This window comes from Astatotilapia calliptera, chromosome 4 (genome assembly GCF_900246225.1).
Source record: "Astatotilapia calliptera chromosome 4, fAstCal1.2, whole genome shotgun sequence".
NCBI lineage: Eukaryota > Metazoa > Chordata > Actinopteri > Cichliformes > Cichlidae > Astatotilapia > Astatotilapia calliptera.
Window position 1 is genome coordinate 537501 of NC_039305.1, and position 18066 is coordinate 555566.

The window sequence follows — 18066 nt, forward strand, 5'->3', positions numbered from 1 at the left end:
ATTTCTGTCAGTGCTGTTGTAGTAAAGGTGCTGTGGATGCGAAAGTGTGACGAGGGGGCAGAGGTGGCGTGCAGCACATCAGTTTCATGAAATCATCCTCATGGTTGTGAATGTAAAGTCTGCTGTGATTGGCTGTTACCCTCAGTGACCTCCGGTAGACTCACACAACAAGACAAATGTCAAAGCATTTACAGCTCACACAGATGTTTCCACATCCAGGTGCCACGCCCCTCGCTGTCCTCAGGTACAGAGCGTCCGTATCGCTCAGGTGTGTCTGGGACTATGAGCACAGGTGTGTACACGGAGGCAGAGCTCTGCTTTCTAATGGCAGGACTTCTCCCAGCAGTGTTGTAGGAATGGGCTCGTTGATGGTTTGGAGGAATTAGTGAAGTTACCTCAGAAAGATCAATGACACTGAGAGTGACTGTGATGTGACAGCCAGGTGGAACTCCACGTCACCGTGTCTCTTTCCTTTAATCTCAGGCTGTGGTTCACATCTGCTGTGTGAATGGAAGAGTCCACTGTGTCTGCTGGAGCGTGCCCCTGTTGGCTGTTACTCAGACTGTGAGTAAAGGAGCAGCATGCTCACAGCCATGAAGGCTGAGCACACGTTTGCTGCACACATGCAGGCAGGACAGCTGTGCACAGTCATGTCAGAGCAGCACTGACTCTCCCCTCAGTGAACGTTTATGCAAACCTGCTGAGCTGAATATCACACAGCTGAGTGTCACACACCGGGTTTCATCAGAGCCTGCAGACCTCTGGTCCCAGACCAGATCAGTGTAAGGTTGGTTTGTTTGTCTTTTTAGGTTTTTATGAGAGCGTCTGTGGTTTAAGGTTCAGCTCTGAGTCAGGACAGCATGAAGTTTAATACGAAGGGACTGTCCTGAGGAATTTATGTGTGAGGTTATAAAACACTTTATGACTGATTTAAAGCTCCTACTTCAGTCAGGCTCAACAAAAACCATTGTCTTCCTCGTCCTTCGTCCTTTCGTCTCATCTTTAATAGAGTGAAAAACACACGGGGCCCGGTCCTCTCAAGGACACATAGACCAGCACGTGTGTGATAAAGGGTTAACAGTGACTCAGCGCGTTGTTGTACCGTACACAGTATCTGATTGGACGGACAGCTGCTGGCTGTTGATAACACACACACACACACACACACACACACACAGGGCAAAGAGGTCAAAGATCAACTCTGTGCTGAACTTCCTGCTTTGTGTTTATGGTCATTATTACAGGCACTCTCACCTGGCCTTCGTGCTCACCTGTGATTGGTCAGCTTCTGAGATCACACACAAATAAACATTTTCTTAGTGGTCCTTTATTTTCATGCTTTTATTGTGAAAATCGTGGTGAGTAGATTGATTGTGACGCAGAGCCAGGGTTACGCGTGTAACCTCCAGTGTCTAAACAAGAAGTTTTAAAATCAGCATTTATATGTTCTTTATTTTTTATTTCATTAAATATTTCATTTATTTTATTTGTAAATGTTTAATTAAATCTTATGACTTTTATTGTTCCTGTATCATTCATTTTGTTTTATATTTCTAACTGTATTTTTATTATTTTAATTACTTTATTTATTTATTGTGAGTTTATTCCTTTTAAATGTATTCTTGTCCCATTTATTTATTTTGTTGTAATATTGTATTTTTAGTTTACTGCTTTTCAGTATCTGAATCTGCGTGTAATTTATTTGACTTTTTGAATTGTATGTCTTGGTGCGATTTGATGTCTGTTTAATGGTTAGACTGGTGCCACAGCTCTTGTGTGTGTGAACCAGAAAAATTAAATATACACCAAAGAAACGCGTCGTACAGACGGCGTGTGTGTGTTTGGTGCTGGTTTCCCATCATGCTCTGCAGTGATGTGAGAAGCGTATGTTGTCCTGTCAGCAGATCTGTTAGTGTACGAGGGCTCAGCGTCCTTCACAGCGAAGCTGCGTCAGAGCCGCCTCATTGATTCAATTCAATTCAATTCAATTTTATTTATATAGCGCCAAATCACAACAAAAGTCGCCTCAAGGCGCTTTATAGATACAGAGAAAAACCCAACAATCATATGACCCCCTATGAGCAGCACTTTGGCGACAGTGGGAAGGAAAAACTCCCTTTTAACAGGAAGAAACCTCCAGCAGAACCAGGCTCAGGGATGGGCGGGGCCATCTGCTGTGATTGGTTGGGGTGAGAGAAGGAAGACAGGATAAAGACATGCTGTGGAAGAGAGACAGAGGTTAATAACAGATATGATTCATTGCAGAGAGGTCTGTTAACACATAGTGAGTGAAGAAAGGTGACTGGAAAGGAAAAACTCAATGCATCATGGGAATCCCCCGGCAGCCTACGTCTATTGCAGCATAACTAAGGGAGGATTCAGGGTCACCTGGTCCAGCCCTAACTATATGCTTTAGCAAAAAGGAAAGTTTGAAGCCTAATCTTGAAAGTAGAGATAGTGTCTGTCTCCTGAATCCAAACTGGAAGCTGGTTCCACAGAAGAGGGGCCTGAAAACTGAAGGCTCTGCCTCCCATTCTACTTTTAAATACTCTAGGAACAACAAGTAGGCCTACAGAGCGAGAGCGAAGTGCTCTAATAGGGTGATATGGTACTACAAGGTCATTAAGATAAGATGGGGCCTGATTATTTAAGACCTTGTATGTGAGCAGCAGGATTTTGAATTCAATTCTGGATTTAACAGGAAGCCAAAACAGGAGAAATCTGCTCTCTCTTTCTAGTCCCTGTCAGGACTCTTGCTGCAGCATTTTGGATTAGCTGAAGGCTTTTCAGCGAGTTTTTTGCCGATCTGATCTCTGAATTCACGGACGAGCGAATGATTGGAAATGTTCATGTGTTCGTGTCGTAACAGACTCACCGTCTGAACAAGGCCGAGCGTCAGCGCTTCAACGAGGAGGTGGAGATGCTGAAAGCTCTGCAGCATCCCAACATCGTCCGATTCTACGACTCTTGGAAGTCGACGCTGAAGGGACACAAATGCACCATCCTGGTGACGGAGCTCATGACGTCCGGGACCCTCAAGATGTGAGTCCAGAACCAGAACATTTGGTTCTTCTGTAGTTCCTCAACACTCTGTATTTGGGAACTTGATGCTGATTCTCACCGTAGTACATCAACAACTAATTTTTCAGATATCAGTGACTCTGTCAGTGCGCCCCAGGGCGGCTGTGGCTACAATGTAGCTGCCATCACCAGTGTGTGCATGTGTGTGTGAATGGGTGGATACCTGAATGTGTCCTTAGGGACTAGTAAAGCACTGTACAAATACAGGCCATTTACCATTTACTCAGTTTACTGGTTAAATAATACATGCTGATGAATTCTGGATCGTGTTGCAGATTTAAAGTCAGATTAATCCATTACCAGTTCTTCCCCTGGATTAGTGATCATATCCACCACCAAAGAAGAGGGTGCAGAAAACCTGGAGGTAGATGGAACAAGACTTCCTATCTCCATATGAAGGAGTTATTAGTCACACTCATCCAACATCTTATTTTACTAGTGTGAGTAACGATAACAAAGATTAATCCGATGTTGTTATTTGACACCATCAGCAAACATCCTAACCCTCTTCAGTCTGCTGTTACTCCAGTGTCTGCTAATAACTGGGAAAATGTTTCTTCACCTGCAAGATCAAAATATCAGGTCACACCCAGTCCGTGCCTCTTCAACCACCCGAAGGCTTTTACCCAGTTCTGTTGTCCGAGGTCAAAGCACTTCTCCAACAGATCTTTTGGATATAGCCTCACACATGTGCACCTCCCCCTGGCCTCTCTCTCTTGTCAGTCCCTTACATCTGGCTGTGTCCCAGATTACTTTAAAACAGCCGGTGTCTTTCCTGTACTAAAAAAAACCTCCTCCACTCTTTTAAACAATTTTGGGCCAATTTCCAAACTTCCTGTTTCTTGTCAGCTCGTTGAGATTGTTGGGTCGGCATCGCTGGTACTGGTCTCAAATGGGTTTCTTTATACTTTTCAGATTCCTCAGAATTCATATTAACCAGTGTCCTCATCTGCACCAGTGGAGTCTCCCAGGGCTCGGTCCTTGGACCAGTTCTGTTGTCTTTGTCTATGTTACCTCTGGGTCAACTAATCAGTGGTTTTAATGGAGTCTCCTACCACTGCTATGCAGATGACACACTGTAATATGTCAACAGCCTCTCTTGCTTCAATGTTTCTCTGCCATTATTAGTTGCATGTAGTCTGACTTCCTCCATCTCAACTCTGGTAAAACCGAGGTTCTAGTGCTCGGCCCAGACAGTTTCTCTAAGGACGTTTATCAGTACATCGGCCCCTCGCCAATAACATCAAATCATCTGCTTTTTATCGCTTTTGATTACCGCCTGAATTTTGAATCTCTCAAAGGTTAGCCAGTATTGTTTCCTTCATCTGAGAAATATTGTGACAATCAAACCTTTACTGCCAGTCAGTCATCTTGAACTTTTAGTATACATCTTGATTACTGCGTCTTTCACGTGCGTCTCTCCATAGCTCATCTCCAATTAGTTCAGAAAGCAGAAAACCAGCTATCAGTCACATATCACACCAATCCCTGCCTCCGTTCACTGGCTTCCAGTATAATTCAGATTTAAGATTGTGTTATTGACATATAAGGCTCTACATGGATGGGCCCTGCTTATGTAGCTGAGCTTCTAACACCTGATCAGCCCGCCTCTCCGATCGTCCAATCAGGGCCTTCTGACTGTCCCTCCCTCTGATTTTAAAACCAGAGATGATCGCAGTTTGTAGGCTGTGGGACAGCCTTCCTCAGACTATCAGGTTGGCTGACTTTGTGTTTTAGTGAATGCTGAAAACTCATTTTTATAGGTTAGCGTTTCCTTAATTCATTCCCCTTCATTTGTTGACGCAGTTTGAAACCACGCGTTGAATGAATGTCTGTAAGTTTTAACATGTACACTTATCATCAGTGTCCAGCTGCGCTTTGTAACCCCGTGTTTTGAAAAGTGCTATTTAGATAAAGTTATTATTCTAATTATTTATTGATCCTAATTTGACTTCTTGGATCTCGTCTGTCTTTCTTTAAACTCGTCCAGGTACCTGCGCAGGTTCCGTCAGATGAAACTGAAGCTGCTGCAGCGTTGGAGCCTCCAGATCCTAAAGGGGCTTCACTTCCTGCACTCACGCTGCCCCCCGATCATTCACCGAGACCTCAAGTGTGACAACATCTTCATCACCGGGCCCACGGCCTCCGTCAAGATCGGAGATCTGGGCCTCGCCACACTCAAGAAGGCCTCGTTCGCTAAGAGTGTGATTGGTAAGAGACAGTCTGTAACCCTCCATGACCTCAGAAAGTCAGTGGGCCCAAAAAGCTGCTTCATGGTTTTTCTGGTGGTGCATTCAGGAACTCCAGAGTTCATGGCTCCAGAGATGTATGAGGAGAAGTACGACGAGGCCGTGGACATTTACGCCTTCGGCATGTGCATCCTGGAGATGGCGACCTCCGAGTATCCATACTCTGAGTGTCAGAACGCTGGCCAGATCTACCGCAAGGTCACCAGTGTAAGGCCCCGCCCTCGCTTAGCGCGTTTTACTTCATGTCCTCATGCCCAGATTTTTGACTTCCTGTTTGTCTCTCAGGGAATCAAACCAGAGAGTTTTTCCAAAGTGACCATCCCAGAGCTGAGGGAGATCATTGAGGGCTGCATCCGCACCAAGAGCAGCGAGAGGTAACGCCACGAGTTTGTGGGCAGTTCACGGCCTGTGGTAACAGCAGGAAAACTCAGTGTTTGTTTGTCTTTCTGGCCTTCAGGTTCACAGTTCAGGACCTGCTGGATCACCGGTTCTTCCAGGAGAAGCTGGGCGTCCACGTGGAACTGGCAGAAGAAGACGATGGTTCGAAGACGTCGCTGAAACTCTGGCTGCGGATGGACGACAACAAGAAGCTTTGTGGCAAATATAAAGACCATAACGCCATAGAGTTCGTGTTCGAGCTGTACAAGGACGTCCCCGAGGAGGTGGCTCAGGAGATGGTACCCGCACCGCCGCACAGGTGGCATCACACCATGACACCAGTTGGCAGGTGGTCTTACCTGTGTCTCTGTGTCACAGGTGGTGCTGGGGTTCGTGTGCGAAGCAGACTATAAGGTGATTGCCAAGGCGATCAGATATCGGGTGACGGCCATAAAGCGCCAGCGGGAGAAACGGCGCCGCCTGGAGGAGGAAAAGCTCAAACACCAGAAAGAAGTGTTTGAAGAGGAGGTTGACCCCCAGGCATCTGAAACGTCCAATAAGAAGCCAGCCACAAACACAGCTGATGGGAAGGTGTGTTTAAACAGCGCCTCCTGCTGGCAGAGATTACACCTGCAGTCCGGATCTTTGAATATCGAACAGTTTATGTTTTTCAATAACACGTAATTTTAAGATTAAAGATCTTCACCTTCCTCCATTTTAATTTCACAGCAGGATTCAGCCACCACATCTGCCTTGAAAAAAGCCCCTCCCATCACAGGTATGACGTCGTTGGTGATGTCGCTGAGCAGCAGTCCGGTGGATTCTGGGAACAGCGGCATGTCCAGCAGGATGGGAGGAGACGGCGACGAGGACGACAAGACTACCAGACATGCCTCGTGGTCGTCAGCTACCTGTGAGGCGTTTGTTCGTTTGTGATCGTCGATCGTTAAATGTTTTAGTTCACGTTTCTCTGCACCTTCAGATTTTAACGCTTCTCCGCCTTCTCACTGCAGCCGACTGTGACACAGACTTCTCCTTCAGTTCCTCGGGTGTTGAAGCTCCGCCTCCTCCAGTCAAAAACCCTGCACCTCCACCCGTGGTCCAGGAAACCCCTCGACCTGAGGCTCCTCCCCCTGTGACTCGGCTCCTATCCAAAGCCAAACCTCCGCCCCTCCCCGTGCTGCGTTTCCCAAAGGTGAGCAGAGGAGGAGGAGCTCCTGTCGCGGCTGTGCTCCTCCCTCCTTCACAACTCTCAGATCTGAGCGACCACACATGCAACACACGCGTTCAGATTTAGTGTGGCCGCTGTTTCCTGATGATGTCATTAGAACGAAACCAGAGAAGTTACGTCTTCTCCTCCTTGAAGCAGCCTAAACGGGGAGGGTCATAACTTTAAACAGTCACCAGGAATAAAAACTGCATGTATTAAACCACCAATCAAATTTAGTAAAATCTCTTCAAAGGTTTGTTGTTGTTAAGACGACCTGCCAGCAGGGGTGCAGGGTACTGTTCACTGACCTTTGATAAAGTGGGTACAGCCAGCTGTCAGCACAGAGCGATGAGATTATCTTAGACACGTCTGTGTGACTCTTGTCATGGGTTAGTTTTACACGAGCTTCTCTGTCGCCCTCTAGAGGACGTCACAGAAGGCGTCACATGATTAAGCTGGCTGAGAAGCTTCTTTTCAGTCTGGATCTGTGTTTGTGTCCCACAGAGCATCGCTGTGTCCCACAGTGCCGAGCAAACATCACATGGAACAGTCTGCGGCTTCTCCTCACCTGCGGACAGGTAATGCACACGCTTACATACGAGGACCTGCAGTAACATTAAATGCTCCTAAAGAACATTTAAGATACTTTATGTTGCTCTGAAAAACAAAGTGTCCTAAATCTAGGGTTGGTCCTCACAGAGGTGGTAAAAACGCACATTTGTTTTGCAGCTACGTTTCTGACGTGACCTCGGGTTTGAGTGACGGCAATGACGGCCAATCAGAGAAGACCAGTCAGGACATCGCAAAAAGAGCAGCTGCGAAACAGTTCAGGAGGAGAGCGCGAGCTCGTCTGCGAATCACAGGGGTGAGTCGCCGTGCGAACATTTAACCTCTAAAGAACAACATGAGGTGTGTAAACACTGTGTGTGTCTGTGTGTGTGTCTGTGTGTGTGTTTGTGTGTGTGTGTGTGTGTGTGTTTGTGTTTGTGTCTGTGTGTGTGTTTGTGTTTGTGTCTGTGTGTGTGTGTGTGTCTGTGTGTGTCTGTGTGTGTGTTTGTGTTTTTGTCTCTGTGTGTGTCTGTGTGTGTGTGTGTCTGTGTGTCTGTGTGTGCGTGTGTGTGTGTGTGTGTGTGTGTCTGTGTGTGTGTGTGTGTGTGTGTGTGTGTCTGTGTGTGTCTGTGTGTGTGTTTGTGTTTGTGTCTGTGTGTGTGTGTGTGTGTGTGTGTGTGTGTGTGTGTGTGTGTGTGTGTCTGTGTGTGTGTGTGTGTGTGTGTGTGTGTGTGTGTGTGTGTCTGTGTGTCTGTGTGTACAGGTGTCAGACATGGTGGACCGAGTGGTGGAGTGTCAGCTGCAGACTCACGACAGTAAGATGGTGACGTTTAAGTTCGACCTGGATGGAGACAATCCAGAAGACATCGCATCAGTGATGGTGAGGACAGTCAGCCAATCAGAGCACAGCGTTGGCGTCGGTTCAGATGATTACTGTCAGATACGATAAGTAGGCTGAACCTGTGCTCACTGTCCTCTCAGCTCCACAGAGACTTCATCCTGCCGTCAGAGCGGGATGGGTTTATAGTTCGCATGTATGAGATCATCAAGAGGGCGGAGTCGGTGATGCATCATCGTCCACAGGCAGACTCTGATAGGCTGTCCCGCCTAAACACCTCCACGCTGCCTGGAAGTGCGGTATGTGAAGTTCTGTTGATGAGCTTCACATCAAAGTTAAACATGATCCCCACAGTCTGCATGTTTAGTGTGTGAAACGTTTAAATACATGAAAATGTTTTTACAGATGAACCTGCTGGGAGGCGGCCTCTCCAGAACTCTGTCCTCGTCCTCATTAACCGGTAAAAAGGGACCGATAGAAGTGTGGGAGGGGGGTGACGATGGGAAGAAGAACGGGAGACGGATTATTAGGGAAAACATGAAGAATATGAAGTAAACGCTGCTGTAACTCTCATCGCTTAATGTTCACTGACCCCACCCTAATCCACAAATCTGTTTCACGATCAGATATCGACAGTGTTGAACCCCCTCCTTTAAAAGGAGCCGACTTCTCCATTGACCCTGAAGCCACGCCCCCTGTCAGATCACTGAGGTCACAGTCTTTTCACACGTCTTCAGGTAGGTGTGCACGTTATCAGATCATTCATTCACAAAAATGCTTCATTGTGACTTTAAGGCATTTTTGTGGCTATGCAGTGTTTCCTTCCAGTGGTTAAAGGAGTCCCTCAGGGAAGTGTCCAGGGCCTTCTGAACACTTCATTTAGATGTTACCTGATTGAATCATCATGTTTTCTGTTTTTAATTAAGTTGAATGCGTCTTCTGGAAAATGGGAAAAAATTATGTTTTAGTTCATAGTTACTTAATCGCACATCTGCTCGATAATGTGCTTAAAAATAAAAATAATAAAGCTGTACAAGAAAAACATTATTACCTGATCCCTACACACATTTAGCTAAAATAGCAGATGGCACATTAGTAACTCACCACACTGACAGAGGCCCTCTGGTTGTGTTTCGTGGGGTTCCTCAGGGAAATGTTTTAGAGCCTCTGAACTTTCAAACAAGCCTTTAAAACATTTAGAAATGTGTCTGAGTCAGAGGGAAATCTGCTGTGTGTCTCTGAGGGGAGAACACGAGCATTACTACAAGTTCAGACCTTAACTTACCAAAGAAACTTTCCAGGTTGCTTTGAAGGTGTCTGGAAATGTTTCTTCTTCTTTTGATGGTGTTGGTTCACTGTTGGTGCTATGCTAGGCTGAGTGCATCCACACCCCAGCACAGAACATGAAAGTATTAAAAAGTTTACTTGACTAAAACCAGCATCACCAGTCTGCGTGGACTGGGTTGGACTGGGTTGGACTGGGCTGCGTAGCTAATGCTCCTTCTGTTTCTCTCTCTTTCCAGCTTCCTCATATCAGCCCCTCAGTCACCCCCACCTGGACTCCTCTGCACCACAGCCCTCTCCTGGTCCCCATTATCACTTCCCAACTCACCCCTACTACACCTACAATGCTTCCCTCCCCACCCAGAGCCCCGCCCCCAGTCTCCACAGAGTCCAGAGTACCCCTTCGCTCCACACCCCCTCCTCCTCTTCCTCAGCTCCTCTTCCTCAGTGGGCTTCACCTGAGCAGTCTCTCTTCTCTCTGGCCAACGTGCTCTCTCTGGCTATGAGTGTAGCCCAGACCTTCATGCCCCCACCTGGAGCCCCAAACCAGGGCTTTCAACCCCGCCCCCCATTTACCACCCCCCAGGCCACACAGTCCCCTCCACTATCTCCATCCTTTGGACCCCAGCTCCACCATCCAAGTCACACACCATTTTCCCCTCCTTTCTTCCCTCCACCAGCCTATCCCCTACCCACACCACAGACGAGCTCTGCCTCAGACAGCCAGCAGGTGGTGGCACCGCCCAGTCGGATCCCAGACTCACCTCAGATAGAGAGGGAGCAAGGACAGGTGAGTAGTGAAACAAGACTTTACCTGAGTACCAGAGTACCTAAAGTCCAGACATTGTGTACTTCCAGCGTTAAGCTTAACAACCGATATATGGAGTTTTAATCTGATGTAAAATATATAGAAGTCCATTACTGTATATAGTAACTGTTAAGTCTAATATACCCTAGTAGTCTATAGTACTTCTTCCTTTGGGAACCATCTGTGCAGTTCTGTTGAAGAAAGATGTTGACTATATTTAATTATTCTTGTAAAATAATTGATTTCTGGGCATTTTTTTCACACTGCATCAAATTAAAGTTGATTACGTCGATTAAGCATCATGAGGTGGAGGGTGGGGGGTGGTTCCCTATTTATTTATTTTTTTGCTGGGAGTTTTAGAGGCCTATTAATTAGGTTGCTTACTCTTTAAAATACCAGAATAGGGAGGATGGAGCAGGTTTAAGTTTATTAGATTCATCAGTTTTGCTGAACTATGAAATGTTTTGGGTGCAGTGTGTTTTTTTACATACAGGTATAACAGAATAGCTTTAGTGTTTTTTGTTTTTAACTTGAGTATGAACTTATACAAAAAGCAGCAAGATATTAAAAAACAGTTTTATTGATTAAAAACACGCTATATCGGATTTATATCGGTATCGGCCAATATCCAAATTTATGATATCGGTATCGGACATAAAAAAGTGGTATCGTGCCATCTCTAAAGTAGAAGTACAGATTGAACTTCTGTACTTAAAGTAAAAACAGTACCGGCTCAGAAATGTGCTCAGAGTAGGAGGACGTTTCTACCACCTGTTTTATGCAAAGCTAACTGAACCCTGTGTTATATTATATGTTAAAATAAAATAATATTAGTACGTGGGAATGAAAACTTTCAGTCTAATTATTGTTATAGTGAACGTACTCAGCTTGAATCAGTTAAGTAGAACATGAGCAGAGAAAGAGAAGGAGAATAGAAATCTTTATTTTCTGTTGCCTCGATTTGTGGACTTTGTGTCTAAACAGGAAAATGAGTCTGGAAGAGGTTAAAGAAACCTCAGGTTCAGCAGGTGGGGAAAGTAAAATCAGCTGTAGTGTCTCAGTGTGGGGAAAGAATCAAACTCGCAATCATTTCTACAGAGAGCTTCAGCAGATGTTCTTCAGCTGCTCTCTGTGGATTTACAAACCTGAATCCATCCAGATGTCTCACAGCTATCAAGGCTGATTTCATCCTCTGCACTGACAGCACACTGTTTATGTTAACTTCATGTTAGACAGCCACTGTGCAGCAGACTCACACTGTTCATCCTGCACTAACCTGCAGCCTTTAAATAACAGTCAGTCTGTTTAGCAGCAGCTTTATGAACAAACATCATGTGACACGTACAGATTTAACAACACTTCCATGTGAGCTTTAAACGAGCATCCTTCCTGTGACTCTAAGCTCTCTGCTTCCTCGCCTCCTTTCTTATCTGTCTCCATCTCTGAGTGAACGTAGCTCTCTGTCTTTTCTGTCCCTGACAAATAAGCAGCTGGACTTTAGCGGCAGCACACTGTGGGACAAACTGCACACACACAGTTTGTGTGTTTGCTGGTGTTTGTTGAGTTCATAGAAACACTGCAGGTAATCTGTGTTTACTGGTTTCTGAGGCAGTGAGGCAGTAGTGAGGTCAGCAGTCATAAATGTCGACCTGCAGACGAACGATGAATCTGCTGGAACACAAAAACCTGAAACATGCTGTCATTGCTTTCAGTCTCCAGTCCAGCAGAAGCTCAGCTCAGCTCCGCCCCTTCATGGTGAGTACTTATGAGGTCACAAAGTGCCATCAGACCACACTGAACCTGAAACCTGATGTTTTATGTAACTGGTCCTCAGGTTCAGTGACTGCCTCTGCTCCCAGCTTGACCAGTGCTCCCAGTCACAGAGGAGAGCTCCGTCACTCGTCCCCTCCTCAGTCGACTCTGAACAAAAAAGTACGAGACTGTTTCTGTCAGTCAGACGCTTCGTTTAAGACGGGATTTTGTGCTGTTTGATGGTGTTTATGGTTTCATTTTTCATGTGTGAACGACATGCATAACCACAGACATCAGAGTAAAGTAACGTGTTCTTCCTCCTGCCCAGCTCCTCCCGCCTGATTCTCCTTCACCCAGACTGTCGCCCATACACGAAGGTATGAACCAGCTCTGTTCAAGAAACAGGCAAATATTCAGACAGCATCATCTGCATACAGAGACACTCGCAGGTCATTATCACTGAAATGATTTCATAATCGTAACAACAACATCACGCTCCGTCTGCATGGGTGTTAAAAATAAAGGATCATTTACTTTGAGCTGCATCCTTTCCACATTATTCCACTGCACATCTGTACTGTGAGCACAGCTGTGTGCTGCCCCCGTGCTTTCAGAGAGGACAAAGTCCAGGGTTTCCGACGATGAACTGAGGGGCTGCACACGATTCGATCTGAAGTCCGAGAATAAAAATATGGAGACGAGCAGACACTTCATCCCACCAAGAATAACTGCACAGATGAAATTACCTGTAAATGCTTCACTCAGGATGATGTTGGTGGTCTTCATCGCTTTCTGATCTTCTACTTACTGCAAACATGAAAGAAAAAAATTCCAGATATGAGCCATAAATACCAATATTTAATGGTCGTACTTGCAGGAACCGAGGGAAACGCGGTTTAGTATCTTTCCACAGACGCCACTGCAGCAAAACTTTTCTTTACACACAGGAGGTTTTACTGCAGTGTTGTTAGCCTCCAGAGGCGAAATCCACAGCAAAGTCCACTTCAGAGTGTTGGGTGGAGGCTTCAAAGGGTTCTAATGTAAATCTGATTTCTAAAGAGCGTAAAAGAGATGTGTCCAGATTCTCTCCTTGTGCTTTGAACGCCACACTAACATGTAGAGGAACTGTGAGATCTGACTGGCTAGTTTAGAGGCGGAGCTTAGACTCTGACCAATAAAATGCTAACGGTTAAAAAGATGCGTTTTAACAGCTTTTTAAATAAAAAAAAAATCATCCATACCGGCACACCTGATGAGTCTTGAGCTGCCTTTCACTCTTCTTCTTCTCTCATTTCTGCAGCGGAGAAACCTTCTGCTTTCACCGTTGGTCGTTTCCAGGTCACGCCCTCTAAACATGGTCAGGCTGCCACCCAGCGGGAGCAACGGTCCATCAGTCAGGCCACGCCCACTGCTCACTCCCCGCCTCCTCCCAGGAAGAACCAATCAGAGAGTGACACAGAAAGCAGCACAGAAAGCAGCGGATCAGAGAGCAGCATCAGCACAGTGACCCTCGCCCCAGTTATTAACAAGAACGCCAATCCGGGAGGTCAGGAGGAGAGGAGCAGCAGAGAGGAGGAGGGCACCCAGAAAAGGAGGGAGGAGGAGGAGAGGAAGAGGAGAGGAGGCCGCAGGCTGAACGTCAGTCTGTGGGAGGGGACAGCACGGAGTCGCTCTGCGACCTACAGCTCTGACGATTCTGACAGAGAGAATGGAGAGATGTGGGAGGAGCTACAGCAACTACGAGAAAGGTGATTGGTAAATCTTCTTTTAATGAATGAATGAATTTGTTTTTCATTTGTGGTTCATGATTCTGCTGATCTGGATGTTTAGTCATTGAAACATGAACGAGTCGATAAGTACTCCTTACTTTTATTTACCAACATACAAACACACCACAGTGTTTCTGGTTCTCCATGGTTACCATTTATCCATCCATCCATCTTCATCCGCTTTATCCGAGGCCGGGTCGCGGGGGCAGCAGCCTAAGCAAAGAGGCCCAGACCTCCCTCTCCCCAGCCACCTCCTCCAGCTTATCCGGGGGAATACCAAGGCGTTCCCAGGCCAGCCGAGAGATATAATCTCTCCAGCGTGTCCTGGGTCTGCCCCGGGGCCTCCTCCCGGTGGGACATGCCTGGAACACCTCACCCAGGAGGCGCCCAGGGGGCATCCTTGTCAGATGCCTGAACCACCTCAGCTGGCTCCTTTCGATGTGGAGCAGCAGCGGCTCTACTCTGAGCCCCTCCCGGATGGCCGAACTTCTCACCCTATCTCTAAGGGAGAGGCCAGCCACCCTTCGGAGGAAGCTCATTTCTGCCACTTGTATCCGCGATCTCGTTCTTTCGGTCACTACCCACAGCTCGTGGCCATAGGTGAGGGTAGGGACGTAGACCGACCGGTAAATTGAGAGCTTCGCTTTTACACTCAGCTCCCTCTTCACCACGACGGACCGGTGCAGCGTCTGCATTACTGCAGCTGCAGCCCCAATCCGTCTGTCGATCTCCGGCTCCCTTCTCCCATCACTCGCGAACAAGACCCCGAGATACTTGAACTCCTCCACTTGGGGCAGGAACTCATCCCCGACCCGGAGTGGGCACTCCACCCTTTTCTGGCTGAGAACCATGGCCTCAGATTTGGAGGTGCTGATCCTCATTCCCGCTGCTTCACACTCGGCTGCGAACCGTTCCAGTGTGAGCTGGAGGCTCTCACCCGATGAAGCCAACAGAACCACATCATCTGCAAAAATCAGAGATGAGATTCTGAGGCCACCAAAGCGAAAGCCCTCCGCCACTTGGCTGCACCTAGAAATCCTGTCCATAAAAATTATGAACAGAATCGGAGACAAAGGGCAGCCCTGGCGAAGCCCATCACCCACCGGGAACGAGTCCGACTTATTGCCGGCAATGCGAACCAAGCTCTTACAACGGTTGTATAGGGATCGAATGGCCCGTAGCAATGGGCCAGACACCCCATACTCCCGCAACACCTCCCACAGGACACCCCGAGGGACACGGTCGAATGCCTTCTCCAAGTCCGCAAAACACATGTAGACTGGTTGGGCAAACTCCCATGCACCCTCAAGTATCCTCGAGAGGATAAAGAGCTGGTCCAGTGTTCCGCGACCAGGACGAAAACCACATTGTTCCTCCTGTATCCGAGGTTCGACTAGCGGACGAACTCTCCTTTCCAGCACCCTGGCATAGACTTTCCCAGGGAGGCTGAGGAGTGTGATTCCCCTGTAGTTGGAACACACCCTCCGGTCCCCCTTCTTAAATATGGGGACCACCACCCAGGTCTGCCAGTCCACAGGTACTGCCCCTGATCTCCACGCAACATTGCAGAGGCGTGTCAACAAGGACAGCCCTACAACGTCCAGAGCCTTCAGGAACTCGGGGCGGACCTCATCCACACCAGGGGCTCTGCCACCAAGGAGTTGTTTAACTGCCTCAGTGACCTCGCCCCCGGAAATTGGCGGGTTATTCCCCTCATCCCCAGATTCTGCTTTTCCCCTCATCCCCAGATTCTGCTTTTCCCCTCATCCCCAGACTCTGCTTCCTCCTCGGAAGACGTGTCAGATTAAGGAGGTCCTCGAAGTATTCCTTCCACCGCCTGACTATTTTCTCAGTCGACGTAAGCAGCGCTCCGCCAGCACTATACACAGTGCAGGTAGAGCACCGCTTTCCCCTCCTGAGACGCCTGACGGTTTGCCAGAATCTCTTCGAGGCGGTCCGAAAGTCTTTTTCCATGGCCTCTCCGAACTCCTCCCACACCCGAGTTTTTGCTTCAGCCACTGCCCGAGCCGCACTCCGCTTGGCCTGTCGATACCTGTCGGCTGCCTCCGGAGTCCCACAGGCTAACCAAGCCTGATAGGACTCCTTCTTCAGCCTGGTGGCTCCCTTCACCTCTGGGGTTACCATTTATTCCATTATTATTATTATTCCATCACTACAAATGCAGTGACGTTACTTGGCCAGCAGGTGTCACCATCCTTCATACGGTGACTCATATTTCAACATTGAAACTTAAAAGTGAGTCAGAAAGGGCTCTTTCCGGTTGACTCGTTGCTACATGGACGTCGTTCGCCAGGTTCAGTGTTACAGAAAGAAATAAGACAAATGGTGTCCAGTCTGTCTCCAACACACATCTGCTTTATCGTTCTTTATGTCTCCTGAGTCCTTTTCTAACTCCTCCTTCTTTCTCCCAGACACCTGATGGAGGTGCAGAACCTGCAGGTCAGTCAGAAGCAAGAGATCGAGGAGCTGTACCGGAGGAAGGGGAAAGTCCTGCCCCCTGGAATCGTTCCTCCCGCCGCCATGTTGAACAGCCGGCAGCGGCGCCTCTCCATGTCTGGAAACAATCCCTCCTCTCGCAGGCTGGATATGCTGCCCCCTGCAGGTGGGAGGACTCCTGGCAGCCTGCAGAATAACAGACTAATGGAAGTCATTTAATACTGAATCATCTGTGTGTGTGTGTGTGTGTGTGTGTGTGTGTGTGTGTGTGTGTGTGTGTGTGTGTGTAGGTATCATGAGGAGAACCTCGATCAGCAGCAGCAGCAGTGGATCTCAGGAGAGAGCAGGGAAAGGCGTGACCTTTGCCCCCGAGCACGGCGGCATGGTGAGTGTTTGAGACAGTCAGGAAGAGTTCAGTAAATCTGGACTTTAGTTTTTAGTCTTTAAAACTTTACCATCAGGCTCAAGTCACATCTGGAGCTTCGTGTCTTATTTTCACTCTCATGAAGTCGGTTATGAGCAGCTGACTGTTGTCCTTACGTAACACTTTGTTCCCACACACACATTCATACAAACACCTCTAACCTGACTGTATCACTCTGACGGATTCATCGGCGCAACTTGGTTCAGTATCTTTCCACGTCCTGAGCCACAGACGCCACTGCAGCAAAACACTTCTTTACACACAGGAAGTTTTACTGCAGTGTTGTTAGCCTCCAGAGGCGAAATCCACAGACCAGCAGAGTCCACTTCAGAGTGTTGGGTGGAGGCTTCAACGTAAATCTGATTCCTGAAGAACGTAAAAGAGATGTGTCCAGATTCTCTCCTTGTGCTTTGAACGCCACACTAACATGTAGAGGAACTGTGAGCTCTGACTGGCTGGTTTAGAGGCGGAGCTTAGACTCTGAACAATAAAATGCTAACAGTTAAAAAGATGCGTTTTAACAGCTTTTCTTAAAAATAATCATCATCCATACCGGCTTACCTGATGAGTGTTCATCAGCAGGAAGAAGAGAAAATATCACAGAAGAAGAGCAAACGCAGAGAAGGATCACATGGTGTCTGAAGGACCAATCAGAGTGAATGTGGTCATCTTTGTCCGCATTAACGATGGTTCTGTTTATGTGGACGGCGTGTTTTCAGTGAGAAACGTTTCCTTTTTTTTTTTTTTTTTCTCGCCTGTCCCATTTGGTTCTTTAGCCGTCAGAATTGTTGTCTGAAGACCAACAAGGAGACCCAATGGATTTACTTTGCCAAATGGATCATCGTGGCATTGCCGTATTGGTCCATTTGGTCGATCTTTGTTTTTATTATTTATTATATTTTATTTTCAGATGTTACAGACGGGACAGACATGAGTGAGGGATAGGAAAGGGAGAAAGAAAGAGGAAGGAAAGGAAAAACAGAAGGGGAGAGGGACAGTGAGAAAGGGGGGAGAAAAAAAATAAAAATCTCCTGGATCACCTGTTGAGAGAAGAATAGAAAACAAGCAAAAAAAACAACAAAGCAACATACTAAACACAACACCATCGCATTAATCTAGCTAAGTGTAAACAGCAGTAAATACTAAATATTCAATGTTGTTGTGCAGCACGCAGGACAGATGTGCTTCGAAGTAGCAGCCAAGAAAGGTGTAATTTGGGTCTACGAGCAGTGAACACCCGTGTGCATACCTGTGTGGATCAGCATGC

The 18066-nt window shown here is 47.2% G+C and overlaps 1 protein-coding gene across 2 annotated transcripts in view; it reads left to right on the forward strand.

Annotated features, from left to right (window-relative positions):
• Nucleotides 1-18066, forward strand: part of LOC113020113 (serine/threonine-protein kinase WNK4-like) — a 33073-nt gene that overhangs the window by 9032 nt on the left and 5975 nt on the right. Inside the window, exons 3-24 of one of the 2 annotated variants that reach the window (XM_026163808.1) lie at nt 2870-3042; nt 3402-3521; nt 5072-5292; nt 5380-5537; nt 5616-5704; nt 5788-6007; nt 6087-6299; nt 6438-6621; nt 6722-6903; nt 7423-7496; nt 7648-7783; nt 8231-8347; nt 8449-8604; nt 8711-8765; nt 8932-9042; nt 9829-10379; nt 12110-12152; nt 12232-12329; nt 12478-12526; nt 13450-13897; nt 16351-16541; nt 16666-16760. In XM_026163808.1, the coding sequence (XP_026019593.1) occupies nt 2870-3042; nt 3402-3521; nt 5072-5292; nt 5380-5537; nt 5616-5704; nt 5788-6007; nt 6087-6299; nt 6438-6621; nt 6722-6903; nt 7423-7496; nt 7648-7783; nt 8231-8347; nt 8449-8604; nt 8711-8765; nt 8932-9042; nt 9829-10379; nt 12110-12152; nt 12232-12329; nt 12478-12526; nt 13450-13897; nt 16351-16541; nt 16666-16760 (3684 nt within the window). The remainder of the gene's footprint in view (nt 1-2869; nt 3043-3401; nt 3522-5071; nt 5293-5379; nt 5538-5615; nt 5705-5787; nt 6008-6086; nt 6300-6437; nt 6622-6721; nt 6904-7422; nt 7497-7647; nt 7784-8230; nt 8348-8448; nt 8605-8710; nt 8766-8931; nt 9043-9828; nt 10380-12109; nt 12153-12231; nt 12330-12477; nt 12527-13449; nt 13898-16350; nt 16542-16665; nt 16761-18066) is intronic. The other variant, XM_026163810.1, reaches the window with a different exon arrangement.